The following is an 18,314-nucleotide window of genomic DNA, read 5'->3' as shown; positions in this document are numbered from 1 at the left end:
CTAGTCAAAGGAGGTGAGAGAATATCACTTTAGGTTCAGATCCTATTCTGTAGGACAATTTAGCACTCTGCTTTGGAAAAATCAACCACTTATAAGGTATCTAAGTACCCATACCGTTTCTTGCTGAATAATTCTTTGAAGATGTCGTCTCATGATGACTGATCCAAGGAACCTCTCAAGTGGAGAACAAAGGTAACTACCTGCCAGGCCAGGTACGAGACCTGGCGTTGGAGAGGGCAGCAATAAAATGTTCAAGGCACTGTGAGTGAGGATGGTGGGTATGGATGCTGCCCAAGAGCGCTGAGGTAGTTTACGAGGTGGAGGCATATTCGTTGGCATTGCTTGGGAACCTTTTGGGAAAGAAAACATGCCTGTTTCATTTACAAACACATACCATCTCATTGTTTCTCTTTCGTTTTTATTACAAATCTTGCGTATTCTAAATCAATCTATACTGTTTTAGTTCTCTTTGTGGTAAATTGTTAGCAAAAATGGTCACAATTATCCTCCTCCCTTGCCATGTGACTTTGTTCCTTTAGGAGCTCCACTGACTCCTTCAAGAGGTGGAAGCTATTTCTCCACACCTCAAATCTGAGCTGATCTTGAGACTTGCTTTGAGCAACAAAATGCAGTGAAAGTCACATTGTACCAATTGCAAGGCTAGGCTTCCACTCACTCTCTTGGACCCTGTCCTGTTTCCACGTGAAAAAGCACAGACCAACATGATCAGGTAGGAGAGATTACATGGAGCAGAGAGCAGCCATCCCAGCTAAGGCTGTCTTAGACCAGCCAGCCCCTAGCCAACCCAGAAGCTGACCCCAGACACATGAGTGAGCCCAAGAGAAGAGAAGGACCACTCGGCTGCACTCAGCCTAAATAAACTGCCAATATATGAGCTAATATATATATTACTATTGGCGGCTGTTTTAATATATATATATATACACACACACACACATACACACGGTGGCTGTTTTAAGCCATTAAAAGTTTTGTAGCAGAAGCTAACTAATGTACTTGTATGTTTTTTCTCTTCTGTGCTTATTTGCATAACCTTGTGACTTAAAGTAATTTAAAAAAATAATTTATTGTGATTATATATATATATAACATAAAATGTACCATTTTAACCCTTTTAAAGTATTCAATTTGGCAGTATTAATTACATTCACAATGCTGTGATACCATCACCATAAAGTATCGATTTTGGGAGGAGACATTCTCTTATATATGCCTGACTTTGCAAATTAGCTGTTGCTAACAGGTTTACAAAATGGAAGTTTAAATTATTAATACTGCCACTCAAAAAGTTGGTCGTGACTTTCAAATGTGAGGACTGAATAAAATAGGACATCTGCTGGTTAAACTAAAAATGAACACAGAAATGTTGATGATGTTACTTACTTGTTCCAGCCCGAGGGGAATGAGAAGCATCTGGAACTGGAGAATGTAGTGATGGGTTAGCTGGTGACATTCCAGGCATGCGTGTTGCTGGTGAGGGGCCAGATACTTGGGGAGACCCTGGCCAGTTCCCTGCTCGTCCACTTGGTGACACCATAGTGTACGGAGAACTAGGGTCAAGGGTTCCTGTAATAAAGTTAACTAATGGTTTTCAAAATCTGTATTTTAATAATCAAAAATAAATAAATAGAAATGACAACATTCAAATCCTTACATGGTGATGATTTTACTTTTTCTTTCAATAAGGTATTTCAATGGAGGATTATGTTTCTCAGCAGACCACCTCTGAATTTCTATTTTGTGCAGCTTATATACCTTTTTTTTTTCCCCGCATGGGCAGGCACCGGGAATCGAACCCGGGTCTCTGGCAAGAACTCTACCTGCTGAGCCACGGTGGCCTGACCTTTTTATTTTTCTTATGTAATTTTTAATGTGACAAAAAATTAGAAAAATAAAAACTAAGAAAGGATAAAGTTTATTTTCACACAAGCTTCAATATGTGTAATACATATAACAGTCTACGCTAAATACCAATTGACTATAAGTTTGGAAATATTCACCAAAAGATTTCAAAGCTCCTTTAAGGGCAGAGATCTTCTTATACTTTTAAACTAACCCTCACAAATTATGTTTTCATTCTGAATAGAGAAGACTGATGAGAGGGAAAACTTTTATTTTCTTTAATTTAGTAAAGGCTACATTGACTAAGAAATGACCCAAGAATCAAGTTTTGAAAGCAGAAACATCCTGAACAATTTGATATTTAAATTTCATCTGGAAGATGCCTTCAACATATTTACATTCCTTTACAACCAAATGACAAACTAAGAAAACATTTCTACTGTATAGCAGAGAGTAAATGGTCCTGACTTATAAAAAGAAGTCTTACAAATCAATAAAAAAAGGAAAACTACCACAATAAGAAACAGGCAAAGGATATAAACTAGCAGGCACAAAATAAGAAACACCAAAGACTAAGGAACATAAAAAAAATTCGACTTTGCTATTCATCAAAGAAACACACATTAAACAATAAGATACCACTTTTCACCTATTGAGATGGCCAAGATTTTTAAAAATCATAATAACCACATGTTGGCAACAATGCAGGAAAACAGATGCTCTCATAGGATGCTAGAGGAAACCGGTAGAGTCTTTCAGGTGAGCAATCTGTAATATTTTGAAAGCTTTAGAATTTCTCAAACCCTCAAGACTCAGCAATTCCACTTCTAGGAACTTACCTAAGGAAATACTCATGGATGTGAACAAGATGGCACCATTTTTAATTGTGGAAAATGAAACATTCCAAATGTTTAACAATAGGAGAACAGTTAAATTCTGGTATGCCCAAAGAAAGGTCTACTATGAAGCCATTTATTATGATGACATTGAGTTTTTACTGACAGAAATGTCCCACAAATATTAATAGTAAAAAGGAAAATTACAGATACTACACAGCTATAAAAAATGAGGAAGTTCTTTATGGTCTGATGTGGCATGATATTCATGATATAGCAACTAAAAAAAGGCACTGAATCCTATGTACAGTATACTACATGTGTAAAAGAGAAGAGAAAAGAACACATATGTATTTGCTTGTGTATGCATAAAACATTTCTGTAAGAATACATAAATTATTAATAACACTAAATGCATCCAGACAGAGGAATTAGGTGGTTGATTGAGTAGAAAGGAAACATTTCACTGTCTACCTCCTGAATTCCAATTTATTTGAATCAATTCAAAACATAATTTTTTTAGTTAAAGAATTCAAGTCTCAAAACAATACACATGATAGGGTCCCCATTGGGGGGGGGAGCAGGAACGTTTGAGGGAGAAGACAAGCTGATGGGCAGAGAGCAAGCAAGAGCAACAGATGTGAGCAGGCAAGCAGGTAGGGAGTGCATCACAGGGAGAGCAAGACAGAGCGAGCAAAACAGAGAGAGAAAGAGAGAGACAAATTTCAAAGTAGAGACAGACTAACTGGTGGTTATCTCTGCACAGTGGGATTAGGGAAGAGTTATCTTCTTTTTACTTGAGCAATATTTTTGCTACTTCCCCCAAAAACATTTGGTGATTTTGCAATAAGAAAATAACTTATTAACAGAAACTCTTTTAACATCAAGCTTTTATGCTGTAATGATTTCCATGTATGGACTCACCATGTGGACTAGCAAAACTGGCCCCTGGTCCTATTGAGATTCCATGCGAGGATGGGGGAGGAGTTGGAACAAATGACGCTGGTGATGGGGCTCTCAAAGCCCCACTGGGGGAGCTGGCAGCATGCAGATTTCCTAATAAAGGAAAATAATTATCGATGATCTTGCAGGACACATATTATGTCCTGCCCAAGGACCCCAAGTTAAGACTCTCTCTGCAGACTAAAGAAACAAGTAGTAAAGCTCACATTAATAGTGCAAAGAAAAACCAGAAAGACTTTATTATCAAAAAGGAAAGAGAGAGATATTAATTCCATGGGGCCCAAATTCCAGCTCTTATATTGACTGTTTTTATTTTAAATACCCAGTGCTCACTCATTCAACAAGTAGGCATGAATGCCAACTTCATGCCAGCATTGTTCTAAGCACTGGGGATGCAGCAGTTAACAAGAGACAAAAATTCCTGCCCTTATGGAGTATATATTCTAGTAGAATGAAAAAGACAAACAAATATATGTCAGTGCTAGACAGAAAAAGAGCAAGGTAAGGGGTGGACGGGAATATCATGTAGTGGAGGATGTGGGTGCTGCTCTTTTTATAAAGCAATTAAAGAAGACCTCTTTAAGAAGGGGACATTTGAACCAAGACATGAAGAAAAGTGAAAGACAGGGCTTGAAGATATCCTGGGGAATGAAATACTTCAGGAAAACAGAAGAGCCAGTGAAAAGGCCCCAAAGTAGAAGCTGGTATAAGTAACATTGGCGGGAACAGTGAGCAAGGGGGAGAGTGGTAGGAGATGAGGTCAGAGAGGCTGGAAAGGGGGGCTAGATCACATGGGGTCTTGGAGGCAATGCTAAGGACTTAGGGTTTACTATGAATGAAATGGGAAGCCTCTGATGAGTTTGGAGCAGAGAAACCATGAACTAACTTCTGTCTCAGAAAGGTCACTCTAGCTGCTATGTGAAATCAATATAGAACAGGGGACGGGAAATCCGTTGTAGGTAACTGCAATCATCCAGGTGAGATGATTAATGGGCTGGGCAAGGGTGTCAGAGGCTGAGGTGGTGAAAAGCGGTAGGATTCTGGAAGATAGAGTCAACAGTATTTGGTGACTGAGTGTGGGGTGAGAGAAAAAGGATGACTCTAACAGCACTGACCCAAGTAGTAGGAAGACAGGGGTTGCCATTTACTGTGTGAGTCATCTGTGAGAGAAGTAGCACTGGGGGCCAGGGTAGGGAATGAGGAGTTTGGTTCAGGCCTGCTGAATTTCAGACATTTCTGTGACATCTATGTGAAAAAGCTGAATGCATATTTGTAAATACAGAGGTCTACGATAGAAATGTTAAACTGGGAGTTATAAGCTTAAAGATGCTATTTAAAGTCATAGGACTAGTTTTCATTTAGGATTATGAAAGGGGAAACTGCGACTACAAAAATTATGAATAAGTGCAACACTAATATACCACAACCATCTTTAACATAGTTGCCTATTTTCATGTGTTTTTTTTTTTTTATGGTCTACAATAGCTAACACAGTGCCTTACATTCAATAAATATGTCGATCAAACCAATTAGCCCTTAAGTATTATATTTACTTATGAGCTGTGTGAACTGGGCCAAGTGACTTAACTTTTCCATGTTTCCATTTCACCTCTATAAAATAGGGACAATAATAGTACCTACTCCTCAATTTACTATGAGGATTAAATGGGTAAAGTGCTTAGAACAGAGCTTGGCATATAATAAGCACTATATATGTGTTTGCTACTACAATTATTTAAAAATAATTATTTACCTTTCTATGCAAAAGTCTCAACTCATATTCCAGAAGCGTACTACCTTTGGGTTCTAAGACCGTTTCTCCTGTTCTCCTCCTTGCCCCTGGCTGTTCCCAGGCTCAGCTGTGGGTAAGGCAGCTGAGCTTACCCACCTACTTCTAGGTCTTCAACAGATCTCGTTATGACAACTATTTCAAGTCTTCATCTATGGTCCACCCATCACTGATGAGCCACAGGTCTCAACATATCCAATCCTCTACTGGACACTTCATAGCTTAGAAGTCTCCCAGGGATTTCAAAAATCAACAGGTTCAATCGAACTTACCTCCTTCCCTGCAAAACCTGCTCCTCCACTACACTTGCCCTTCTCAATTATGCAAACTAAACCCTGACCAGCTCTTCCTAAAACTCAACAATGGTTTCCATTTACCCAGACAATAAAATCAGAAATTTCTAACAGAGCCCCATCTCTCTTCCCTAGCTCTTTATGTTCCAGTCATTTGGGAAAGTCTACAGTCCTCTGGGATCTCAGATTATCCTGCTTACTCTTGCCAGAATACCCTCTTCGTCCATGTCCTTGCACCAGGCTAACCCTGACCCATCCTTCAAGACTCAGCTCATCTAGCACTGGGGTGCAGGGAAGGCATCTCTAGGTAAGAAATGGTTTTTACTGAGTGATTTTTTTAACTCCTTTTGTAACACTCACCTCACTTAGCATTCCAGATAAAGACTAGGAATGCAACAGGGGAAGTAACCTCCACAAAAGAGAATTTCAAGATTTTTAAAATGAGGATAATTTAAAAATCCACACTACAGTAGTAATTTGAAGGGTAATCTAAGTAGCTTCCCTGTGAAAGTAGGGGTGGGATCTGCCAGGATTGAGTGCTTTGGCAGGGATGTATGCTGAATAGCCCAATCTGAGCAACAAAGCAGTTTATAATGGGCTGATCAAAAACACCCTTGTTAGAGGCATTTGTCATGTGCCAGGCCCCATACTAAACACTTCATGTGGATTTTTCATTGAATTCTCATTACAGCTCTAAACTGAAGGTATTTTATCATTCCCAATTTACAAAGGAATTAGCTGGTTAACAAGTGATACCCCTACAATTCTCATTTGCAATTTAACAAGGCTTTGCTAGTCAATACAAATTGTAATTTTCAATGTGAACACTTACATGCAAATATATTTGCTATGTTTATGTCACTTAATAGTCAGGGTTTTAAGAAACATATTTTTCCTGTTTTCTGATAAGTTCAAACGCCTTCAATTGGTGCAAAAATATATAATACATTCTTTACTTGATTGGTCTATTTAAATTTAAGGTGGTTTTTTTTTTTTTTTTTTTACTATTTGCATGCTTTTTAAAATTAATGTCACGTCATACTTTACATCCCACATTACATATCATACCTTTTATGCTAGAACTTAAAAAAAACACAAACATATCATTATGCTCTGGAAATATTAATATAGAACAGAGAAGGTATGGGACCTGGCAGGTAAGGGCTCATCTACCCCCAAAACCTGATAGGCATCTTCCTTACTAGATGATAAATTCAACAGCAGGGCTGGTATCTGGCTCACTGAGGAATCCCCGGCACCATGCAGCATTCGACAAAGAGCAAGTACTCAAGAGACACTGTTGAAATCTTCCATTAAAAGTAAAAATTTGGCATTCTCAAACAATTTTACAGTGTACTTTATAGGGTTGTCAAGGGTCATTTGGTACAGACAAGCAGGCTGTGCACTGCCCAACTCCGGAGGGCACCATTCACATATACAAAGGGTTGGCAAACTTTCTGTAAGGGGTTGCTGTAGCGGGAAAGAAGCCGAGCCAATACACAAATGGGTTTGGGCTGTGTTCCAATGAAACTCTATGTATAAAAATATAGGGGGTGGTGGAATTTGGCCCATAATGTAAGCCAGAGTTTATGAACCACTGACATAGATCATATTGTGACAAGCAGCCCCTGAAGTTGTGCCATGAGGCTGGCCATAGGTAACAACACACCCACTTAATTCATACTTTTTCAAGTGCTTCTGAAGCATCAACACAGATTTCATAGCCTTGCCATAATGAATGAATGGTAAACATCTAGCCACATATTAAAAAGCAGTTCTCTTTGAAGCCCAAGGTTACATGCATAGTGCTTCTCAATATACACACATACATATTTTTGGATTTGAAAGCTGAGTATGACAACAGAATAAGTAATATCTTACCAGGGGACTGTGTGTGCATCATAGAAGGAGACTGATTAACTGTGCTATGATAAGATGTAGGGGGCGAAGTAAGAGGATAAGCGCCTGATGATCCTGGCTGCTTTGGAAATGGCTGAAAATAAGAAAATTAAATGTTGGCAAAATATCAAACAGTATATAGTATGACACTATGGCTTTCCCCAATTACAGCTACTGTGCTAACATTACACACTTCACTGGTTACAGGAAACTGAGGTATGAAGACCTGCAAAATACACACATCTTTAAAAACTCCTTGACTTACAAAACGTTTTAAAGGTAGCAATATCCTCATTCGTTACCTTGTAATACCATTGTTTATATCCCTCAAGATGCTTTTCTCTCACTTATTTTATCTACTATACTTCAATGATTCTAAGATAATCCGCCCTCTCCACCAACACATATTTTAACATCTCTAAAATTAGAGTGTATCTTTCAACTGATGGCATGTCTTGGTTTAACTGGCAGTATTTTTTTCTTTCTTAGCAGTACATAGAAATGGTGCGTCTTACATTTGGTGGAGTCTTAGAGGCAATGAAATAGAGTAGTTCACCTTGCCCTCATCACTATCTTCTTCAAATATAGTGATGAAAAACCTAGAACAGTCTAATTACCTCTGTACTCTGTTTTTGAGCTATTACTCATTTAATAAAGTATACAAATTGGAATACTGCCAAATTACTGTTCCAAAGTGGTTGTACCATTTCACACACCCTCTGGTAGTAAGTGAGTGTTTCCATTACTCCTATAACCAAATGTTGACAAGGATTATCAGGTTGTTATTTTTAAAAACATCTTTGGAGGTATGGACTAGTATCTCACTGTGGTTTTAATTTGTATTTCTGTGATGCGAAATGACACCGAACACTTTTCTGTGTTTACTGGCCATTTGGACATCTTTTTTTTGCCAAATGCCTTGAGTCTTTAACCTATTTTTAAAAGTGGGTTGTCAAATCAATAGGCTGAGCCCTCAATCTTGGGGTCTGTTCATATGAAACTTATCCCCGCAAAGGACAGACTAAGCCTACTTAAAATTAGGCCTAAGAGTCATTCTCAGAGAACCTTTATTGTTGCACAGCTGTAGCCTATCTCTCTCTCTTGGCCAACATGGCAAGCAAACTCACAGCCCTTCGCCCTCTACGTTGAACATGACTTCCAGGGGTGTAAACCTCCCTGGCAACGTGGGACAGAAATCCTAGAATGAGCTGGGAATCAGCATCAAGGGATTGAGAAAACCTTCTCAACCAAAAGGGGGAAGACAGAAATGAGACAAAATAAAGTGTCAGTGGCTGAGAGATTTCAAACAGAGTCGAGAGGTTAACCTGGAGGTTGTCTTATGTGTTATATAGATATCCCCTGTTTAATTTAAGGTGTATTAGAGAGGCTAGAGGGAACTGCTTGAAACTGTAGAGATGTGTTCCAGTAGCCATGTTTCTTGAAATTGAATATATGATACAGCTTTTGCAATGTGACTATGTGAAAACCTTACATCTGATGCTCCTTTTATCTATGATATTGACAGATGAGTAAAAAAAAGATTAAAAATAAATAAATAATAGGGAGAACAAATGTTAAAATAAATTGAGTAGATTGAACTACTAGTGAACAGTGAATGGGAGTAGGGTAAGGGGTATAGAAAAAAAAGGGGGGGAGCAAAGGTAAAATATATTGAGTAGATGGAAATACTAGCTGTCAATGAGAAGGAGGGGTGAGGGGTACAGTATGAGTCTTTCTTTTTATCTCTTTTCTTGGAGTGATGCAAATGTTCTAAAAAATGATCATGGTGATGAATATATTACTATGTGATGATACTGTGAGCCATGTACTGATTATATACCATGCACGGAACATTTGTACGTTAAGAATGTTCATGTTTGTTATGTTATTTTGTTTGATAATAAAAAAAATAAATTAAAAAAGTGGATTGTCTATTTTTTTTAATCTATTTTTTTCTATTTCGTCTTAAAGAAATTATAGAATCCAGGCTCTCAACTCAGAAGCTACAAAATCATATATCTGGCTATATTGTTTCATACAATAATGTAAAAAGTACCTTTCTTTCTGGAAATTTAAATCATGCTACCTTAAAATTTATATTATGATATCCCTCAGCTTTTGTATTTTCTTCCTTTTATTTTTCATGGCCTAGCTTATGGACTAAAATCATCTATTATATATACAAAAAAGCTACTTCCTAACATTAAGTAAAATGTATATGAAACCCTTTATGAACATTGTTTCCTCACAATTCTTTTATTAAGTGGATTAGTTTAGAAATTACAGTATAGTATAGATATATGGTAAATAGAAAAGAACTGAAATCTTAAACTGAAGGTATTTAGCCACAGAGAAAATTATTTTAAAAGAATTCTAATTGGTATTAATGTTAAACTTAAAACAAATTCCTAAAGTGACAAATTATTGTAATTTTTCTAGGACATCCTTTTTTCCCATCTAGCTGTTTCTTTCCAAGTTAGTAAATCTAACGTTCAGTATGAAGTATAACGGATACTCAGAGCACTTAGTAAAATGAGAATATACAATAAACTAGTATTGTAGGCTCTCACTGTCAGATTATGATTTTTTTAAGTAACAAAAGTCATTGTAGTGGGGTCACTGCATGACATCTGGAGGAGGGGAGAACAATGAACCACATTCTTCTTTCGTTTCACCCAGAAGTATGACCCTGCTATGGCTACAGTCTTCAGCCAGCCCTGATCTCTGAGCTCTTCTCAGTTACTTGTTTTCCAAAAAAGATGTGGCTCATACCCTCTGCTCTATTATCAAGTACATGCAAGTAATATGCAAGAAAGCAATTTCCAAAGAAAAGAGCTGCTCTGAGGCACTTCTCCTCCATGGTGGCCCAGCTTCCTCAGAGGGCTAATAATTCATTTGAGACGACTGCTATCTCAAGACCTGATGAGGGAGGATAAGCCCCATACCTTGGCTACACAGAGGCATTAACATGAGGCTCTGCTGAGCTTACCAGTATCTTCATGAAGATAAGAAGGGATGCAAATAGTAAATAGGAAGAAACCATAAGTAGTTACCAGGACGATATACCTTCCACAAAACCATCTTTTGGTAAGAGTCTAGTACTTTGTCAAGGATGTAAGCATTATAACATCTTACTAAAAGTTTCAATTACTATGCAGTAGACCAAAAGCTAGGCAATACAAAATGCTGTGGCAAATGCCTAGCAAAGTGGATTTTCAGTACAATGCTGGTTCTAAGCAATGCTGTTTCATGAAAACTTTTGGGTGAGAAGCAGTGAGCTATTTTGTAAACCTGATCTCCAGACATGCCGAAGAGCCTTGCCTATGGGTTGTATGTTCACATACAATTAAAAAAAATGAAGCCACTGAAGACCATAGCCTGGAGGTAAGAAGTCTCTTCACAGCCACAATGAGTATTTTCCAGCTTAGGAATTTACACAGGACCGTTGAAGAGGTAAAGGATCACCGGTAGCCCTCTACATCAGGATGATTAGTGAGAGAACAAAGGCTGGCCTGGTAGCCTGCTCAACTTTTAGACATATGAAGGTAAGAGGGTAGAACTCAATGCTCTCAGGACTCTATAATATGACTTAATCTAAATGGTCAGAAGATAGATGCCTTGAGATGTGTACTCCTGTTCTCTGCAGCAGTCCCCATTGAACATTACTATACATTTACTTTGCTATGTCTACTTTAATAACATCTTTCAAGAAACAGTGGTGGCACTCTCCCAAAGAAGTCCTCTGATCCTGCAGATGGTGTTTCCACTCCTGGGATCACGTTATATCCTTTTAAGTGCATAGGTGAGCTGAGTGACATTAAGACTGCTTTCGACCAATACTATTTACTTTCTATCACTAGATACTTTCTTCTCTTCGCTCTCTGTCATATTTTTTTTTTCCATATGGATTTCCTGGGCATCTCAGGCTCAACAAGAATCTCCTTACCTTTCAACAAAGAAGCCCAGGCACCTGTAGGATCTGTTAAGTTACACATATGTGACACTGTTTGGAATTTCAGCAAGACAGTACCTGTTGTTGGGGTGGTGGCTGGGGCTGGAGTTGTGATATTAAAGAATCCATCATATCTCCTCCTATAGGAGAAGGGGGATTATCGTCTTCATTTATAGACCTCCTTCGAGCATCCTGATTGCTATCAACAAACATATTCAGGAATGTCTATGGATATAAATAAGCAAAATGAAGATTACTTTACCTGACTTTAATAAAAGATTTTTAAACATTTAAGACGATTTTAACAGAAACAAGCATATCATGCCCATCCCTAAAAGATAACTTTGACATTCTGTCACAATTATTAGGACAACTTAGGATAGACATTGATAATTTTGAAGGAAGGGGGAACTGAAGAAAACAGTTACAGCAACAAAAACAACATCTAGTGGATCAGGGTTTCCAGTGGACCAAGATGATGACCTAAGATAAACCAGGATGCTGATCCCCAACCAGAATCTGAACAAAAAGCAAAGACTCCCAGAGCCATCATCCTCAAAATTCTGGAAAATGGTTAAAAGGTTGTAGCAACTGGACAAGTGACAAATCAAGTAAGCACAACTTTAAAAGCAGTAGGATAAAGGCTTTAATTGAAGGGGAAAAAAAAAGCAGTAGGAGTTTGTGGAACCCTTGTTAGCCTCTCCCACAGCCTCTGTCCAGCGTGGTGTGGAGTCAGTCTGCACTCCCACTGAAGGTCCCTGGCTCTTTCCCAGAGGGAGCAGAATAACCCGTAAGTACATACTTATGGTGCCAATCAATCAGGTGGCAGCCTGAAAGACGGAACTAGGATACTCATCTCCACTCACAGGTTGAGAACTTGCCCTGCAGGTAGTAGCAGCCTGTAGACAGCTTAAGCAGTATAAGGAACAATTAAGTCAAAGAAGCCTGGGGCAAAGGATTACCTGCTTTAAGTCATATACTACAGCAACAGGGAGAGGAAGATAATTTTATAGGGAATACAGGGGACATTCCTAAAGTCATGAGCATTTGCAAACTCAGGGCAAGACACAGGCTCAGAAAAGACAGAGAACTCAGCACTTTGCTTATGCTCAGGATGTTCTTCATAGGAGGGCTAATTTTGAAAGACATACAGTGCAGAGAGTTTTCAAAAATGATCCTCAGTGTGATCAAGGAGATGAAGGAAAACTCAAACAAAGAAGTAAAGGTTATCAGGAAAACAACGAATGAACAATATGAGAATCTCAATAAAGAGACAGAAACTTTAAAATGGAACCAAACAGAACTACTGGAGTTGAAGACCACAATAACTGAAATGAAAATTTCCCTAAAGGGTTTCAACAGCAGATTGGAGCTGGCAGAAGAAAGAATCAGTTAACTTGAAGACTAGACAACTGAAATGATTCAGGCTGAGGAGGAGAAAGAAAATAGACTTTAAAAAAGGGATCAGAACCTAAGAAACCTGTGGGATACCATGAAGCATAGGAACATATGCATTATGGGAGTCTCAGGAGGAGAAGAAAGAAAAAGGGGCAGAAAGAATATTCAAAGAAATAATGGCAGAAAACTTCCCAAATTAAAAAAAAAGACATGAATATGCACATTCAAGAAGCCCAACGAATCCCAATCAAGATAAACTCAGAGAAACACACCAAGGAAACATGGAGAGAATCAAACTGATTCTAAGAAAAGATCAATAAAATAGACCTTTAGCACACTGACAAAGCAAAAAAGAGGATGCAAGTAACTAAAATCAGAAATGAAAGGGGCGACATTACTGCTGGCCCCTAAAAGTAGAAAGGATTGCAATATGATAATCAGAACAAATGCATGCCAATAAACTAAAATAACTTAGATGAAAGGAACAAATTCCTAGAAGCACACAAATGACCTATACTGACTCTAAAAAAAATAGGCTTCCACAGACCGATTAACAAGCGAAGAGACTGAATCAGTAATCAAATACCTCCTAACAAAGAAAAACCTAGGAACAGATGGCTTCACTAGTAAATTTTACCAAATATGCCAAGAATTAACACTAATTCTGTTCAAACTCTTCCAAAAAGTTGAAGAATAGGGAACTCTTCCTAACTCATTCTGTGAGGCCAACATTACCCTCATACCAAAGCCAGATAAAGATATCAAAAGGGAATAAAATTATATGCCAATATACTTCATAAATACAGAAGCAAAAACCCTTAACAGAGTACTAGCAAACTAAATCCAACTGCACATTAAAAGAATTATATACCATTATCAAGTGGGATTTATCCCTGGTATGCAAAGGTGGCTCAACATAAGAAAATCAATTAATGTAACACACCACATTAAGAGAATGAAGGAAAAAAAAAACCCCACATGATATCTCAATTGATACAGAAAAGTATATGACAAAATCCAGCACCTCTTCTTGATAAAAACACTTAGAAAACTAGGAAGAGGAAACTTCCTCAATAGGATAAAAAGCATCTATGAAAAACCCATAGTTAACATCATAACCACTGGTGAAATACTGAAAGCATTCCCTCTAAGATCAGGAATGAGACAAGATGCCCAATGTCACCACTGTTATTCAATACTATACTGAAATTTTAGCCAGAGCAATTAGGTAAGAAAAAGAAATAAAAGGTATACAAACTAGACAGGAAGAAGTAAAATTTTCCTATTTGTAGATGACATGACCCCATACATAGAAAATCTTGAAAAATCCACAAAAAAAATACTACAGCTAATAAAAGAATTCAGCAAAATGGCAAGATATAAGATCTACAAGCAAAAATCAATAGTGTTTCTATATACTACTAAGAACAATGTGAAGAGGAAATCACAAAAAATTTCCATTTACCATATTAACTTAAAAAAATCAGTGGGGATGATAGCTAAATAGCGTGATATAGAATACCAGGGACTCAAATGGTACAAAGTTTCTCTATGGGTTGATGGAAAAGTTTTGGTAATGGATAGCGGTGACGTTAACACAACACTGTGAACATAATTAACAGCACTGAATTACATATTTGAATGTAGTCAAAAGAAAAAAATTTAGGTTGTATATATGTTACTAGAATAAAAAGTTTTTTAAAATCAGGTTAAAAATTAAAAAACAAACCACAGGGCTGTACAATATAAACAGTGAACTCCAATGTAAACCATGGACTAAAGTTAATAGTACAATTATGAAAATGTCCTTTCATCAACTGTAGCAAATGTGCTACATAAATGCAAGGTGTTGATAATGGGAACTTTGTATTTTATGCAAGTGTAAACCTACAACTTCTGTAGTTATAAAAAAAAAAATGCAAGAAAATTTCTCAGAGCTAAAGGATCTGCTTTCAGATTAAACAGCCCACTTAGTCACTCAAATGCCCAACTGAAGCTTCATAATTAGGGGGACAAAAAGAAGACTCCATAAGCTTCCTCAGAGAAACAATAGGTTTTTTACAAAGCCTTAACAAATGGAATAACATGATACAGTATAAATGGAAACAGTCTAAATGGAACTAGAGGATAATGGAGCAATGCCTTAAAGATTCTGACAGAAAAAGATTGCCAACACAGAATTGTTTACCCAGTCACTCTCTGAGGTAGATGAGGGTAATCTAAAGACCTATTCAGGGCTTCCGGGTCAAGATGGCGGCTTAACAACGTGTGTGTTTTAGTTCGTCCTCCAGAACAACTACTAAATAACCAGAAACAGTACAGAACAGCTCCTGGGGCCATGTCAGTGACCAGACACACAGCATACCCCAGTCTGGACCAGCTGGACTGGCTGCTAGCACCCCCCAGAACAGTGAGTTCCCAAAGCTGTGGCGGCCAGCGCCCCTCCTCCACAGGTCGCTTCCCAGAGGGGAAAGGAAAGGACTTTACCAGCAGCAGGGACTGGGCAAAATCAAACGCCAATTGTGGAACTAATTAACAAATTCTGACTACTAAAAATAGGCCCCCAGTTTAGGTGAACCTGATCAAAGCGTAGGTGAACCTGATCAAAGCAGAGGTTGCTCATTTTTGCCCTGGCGCCAAGGGGGCAGGACTGACAAAAAAAAGGGGAAAAAAAAAGAAGGAACCAGAGGTTTTTGTGGCTGTGTATCTACAAAGGCCTGACTGCCTCTGGATACAGCGGCAGGACTTTTCAGGCTGCAACTGCTCCAGGCATAGGCAGAAGTGAGCTCTTTTGGGGGCTTGTCTGGAGCCTGTGCCTTCCCCAGGGGAGGGGTGAAGCCCAACTCAGGTGGAATCCCTCCATCAAGGAATTCAGACACACGGCTTGGTAATTTGAAGCCATTAAAACCAGCCTACAACCTCTCCTCTGTCTCCACCACGTCCCCAGCAGGGAGAGTCTGCCAAAGTTAAAGGTACCGCATCATCTTATGCTGGTGGGACCTGCAGTCAAACAAGTGCCACACACAGGGCAGGATAAGAAAAACAGAGTCCAGAGACTTTACAGGAAAGTCTTTCAACCTGCTGGGTCTCACCCTCAGGGAAAACCGACGCAGGTGACTCTTTCCTCCTGACAGGAGGCCAGTTTGGTCTGGGAAAATCTGGCTGGGGTCTATAACATCTAAGTAGACCCCCCTAAGTGCGTGTGAGGGAAAGGCACCACACAAGCAGGGCAAGAAACAAGAAAACAAGAACTGAAAAATTCTCCTCTGTTAAACAAAACTTAAGCTAAAGGGCCAGATAAAGCTGAACGGAATGTCAAAGAACAGATAGACAACAAATTCATCCAGCAAGAAAACCCTAGATAAAAGAAGTGAAAGCAATCTCCGGAATAAACTAATTAAGGTAATTAAATGCCTAGACGCCAGCATAAAATAACAAATCACACTAGGAAAATTGAAGATATGGCCCAGTCAAAGGAACAAACCAACAATTCAAATGACATACAGGAGCTGAAACAATTAATTCAGAATGTACGAACAGACATGGAAAATCTCATCAAAAACCAAATCAATGAACTGAGGGAGGATATAAAGAAGGCAAGGAAAGAACAAAAAGAAGAAACTGAAAGTCTGAAAAAACAAACCACAGAACTTATGGGAATGAAAGACACAGTAAAAGAGATGAAAAAAACAATGGAAACCTACAATGGTAGATTTCGAGAGACAGAACATAGGATTTCAAAACTGGAGGACGGAACATCTGAAATCCGACAAGAAACAGAAACTTTAGGAAAAAAAATGGAAAAATATGAACAGGGACTCAGGGAATTGAAAGACAATATGGAGTGCATGAATATACGTGTTGTGGGTGTCCCAGAAGGAGAAGAGAAGGGAAAAGGAGGAGAAAAAATAATGGAGGAAATTATCACTGAAAATTTCCCAACTCTTATGAAAGACTTAAAATTACAGATCCAAGAAGTGCAGCGTAGCCCAAAGAGAATAGATCCAAATAGACATACTACAAGACATTTAATAATCAGAATGTCAGAGATCAAAGAAAAAGAGAGGATCTTGAAAGCAGCAAGAGAAAAGCAATCCATCACATACAAGGGAAGCCCAATAAGACTACGCACAGATCTCTCAGCAGAAACCATGGAGGCGAGAAGACAGTGGAATAATATATTTAAATTATTAAAAGAGAAAAACTGCCAACCAAGAATTCTCTATCCAGCAAAATTCTCCTTCAAAAATGAGGGAGAAATTAAAACATTTTCAGACAAAAAATCACTGAGAGAATTTGTGACCAAGAGACCAGCTCTGCAAGAAATACTAAAGGGAACACTAGAGACAGATACGAAGACAGAAGAGAGAGGTGTGGAGAAGAGTATAGAAAGGAAGACTATGCGTAAAAGTAAAAAGAAGGAAAATTAGATATGACATATAAAATCCAGAAGGCAAAATAGTAGAAGAAAGTACTACCCATGCAGTAATAACACTGAATGTTAATGGATTAAACTCTCCAATCAAAAGACATAGTCTGGCAGAATGGATTAAAAAACAGGACCCATCTATATGCTGTCTCTACTCAAAGGACACGAGGCCAAGGACACAAATGGACATTTACACACCAATGTTTATAGCAGCATTATTAACAATTACCAAGAGATGGAAACAGCCAAAATATCCATCAACAGACAGTTGACTAAACAAACTGTGACATCTACATAAGATGGAATATTATGCAGCTGTAAGACAGAATAAAGTTATGAAGTATGTAACAACATGAATGGACCTTAAGGACATTATGCTGAGTGTGATAGCCAGAAACAAAAGGACAAATACTGTGTGGTCTCACTGATATGAACTGACATTAGTGAATAAACTTGGAATATTTCCTTGGTAACAGAGACCATCAGGAGATAGAAACAGGGTGAGATATTGGGTAATTGGAGCTGAAGGGATACAGATTGTGCAACAGGACTGAATATAAAAACTCAGAAATGGACAGCACAATACTACCTAACTGTAATGTAATTATGTTAAAACACTGAATGAAGCTGCATGTGAGAATGATAGAGGGAGGAGGGCTGGGGACATACATGAAATCAGAAAGAAAGATAGATGTTAAAGATCGAGATGGTATAATCTAGGAATGCCTAGAGTGTAAAATAATAGTGAAATGTACAATGTACAAATTTTAAAAATGTTTTTGCATGAGGAAGAACAAAGGAATGTCATTATTGCAGGGTGCTGAAAATAGATGATAATTAATATTTTAAAATGTCACCTCATGTGTGAGACTAAAGCAAAAAATGTTTATTT

The 18,314-nt window shown here is 38.1% G+C and overlaps 1 protein-coding gene across 3 annotated transcripts in view; it reads right to left on the bottom strand.

Annotated features, from left to right (window-relative positions):
- Positions 1-18,314, bottom strand: part of MED14 (mediator complex subunit 14) — a 105,697-nt gene that overhangs the window by 18,222 nt on the left and 69,161 nt on the right. For 2 of the 3 annotated variants that reach the window (XM_077144930.1, XM_077144933.1), the window contains 5 exons: positions 11,674-11,820; positions 7,626-7,737; positions 3,624-3,755; positions 1,405-1,587; positions 115-350 (listed from right to left, as the gene is read on the bottom strand). In XM_077144930.1, the coding sequence (XP_077001045.1) occupies positions 115-350; positions 1,405-1,587; positions 3,624-3,755; positions 7,626-7,737; positions 11,674-11,820 (810 nt within the window). The remainder of the gene's footprint in view (positions 1-114; positions 351-1,404; positions 1,588-3,623; positions 3,756-7,625; positions 7,738-11,673; positions 11,821-18,314) is intronic. The other variant, XM_077144931.1, reaches the window with a different exon arrangement.

Source organism: Tamandua tetradactyla, chromosome X, assembly GCF_023851605.1.
Source record: "Tamandua tetradactyla isolate mTamTet1 chromosome X, mTamTet1.pri, whole genome shotgun sequence".
Lineage (NCBI taxonomy): Eukaryota > Metazoa > Chordata > Mammalia > Pilosa > Myrmecophagidae > Tamandua > Tamandua tetradactyla.
The sequence above is the reverse complement of the archived record's forward strand: the minus strand, read 5'-3'. Positions and strand labels throughout refer to the sequence as shown.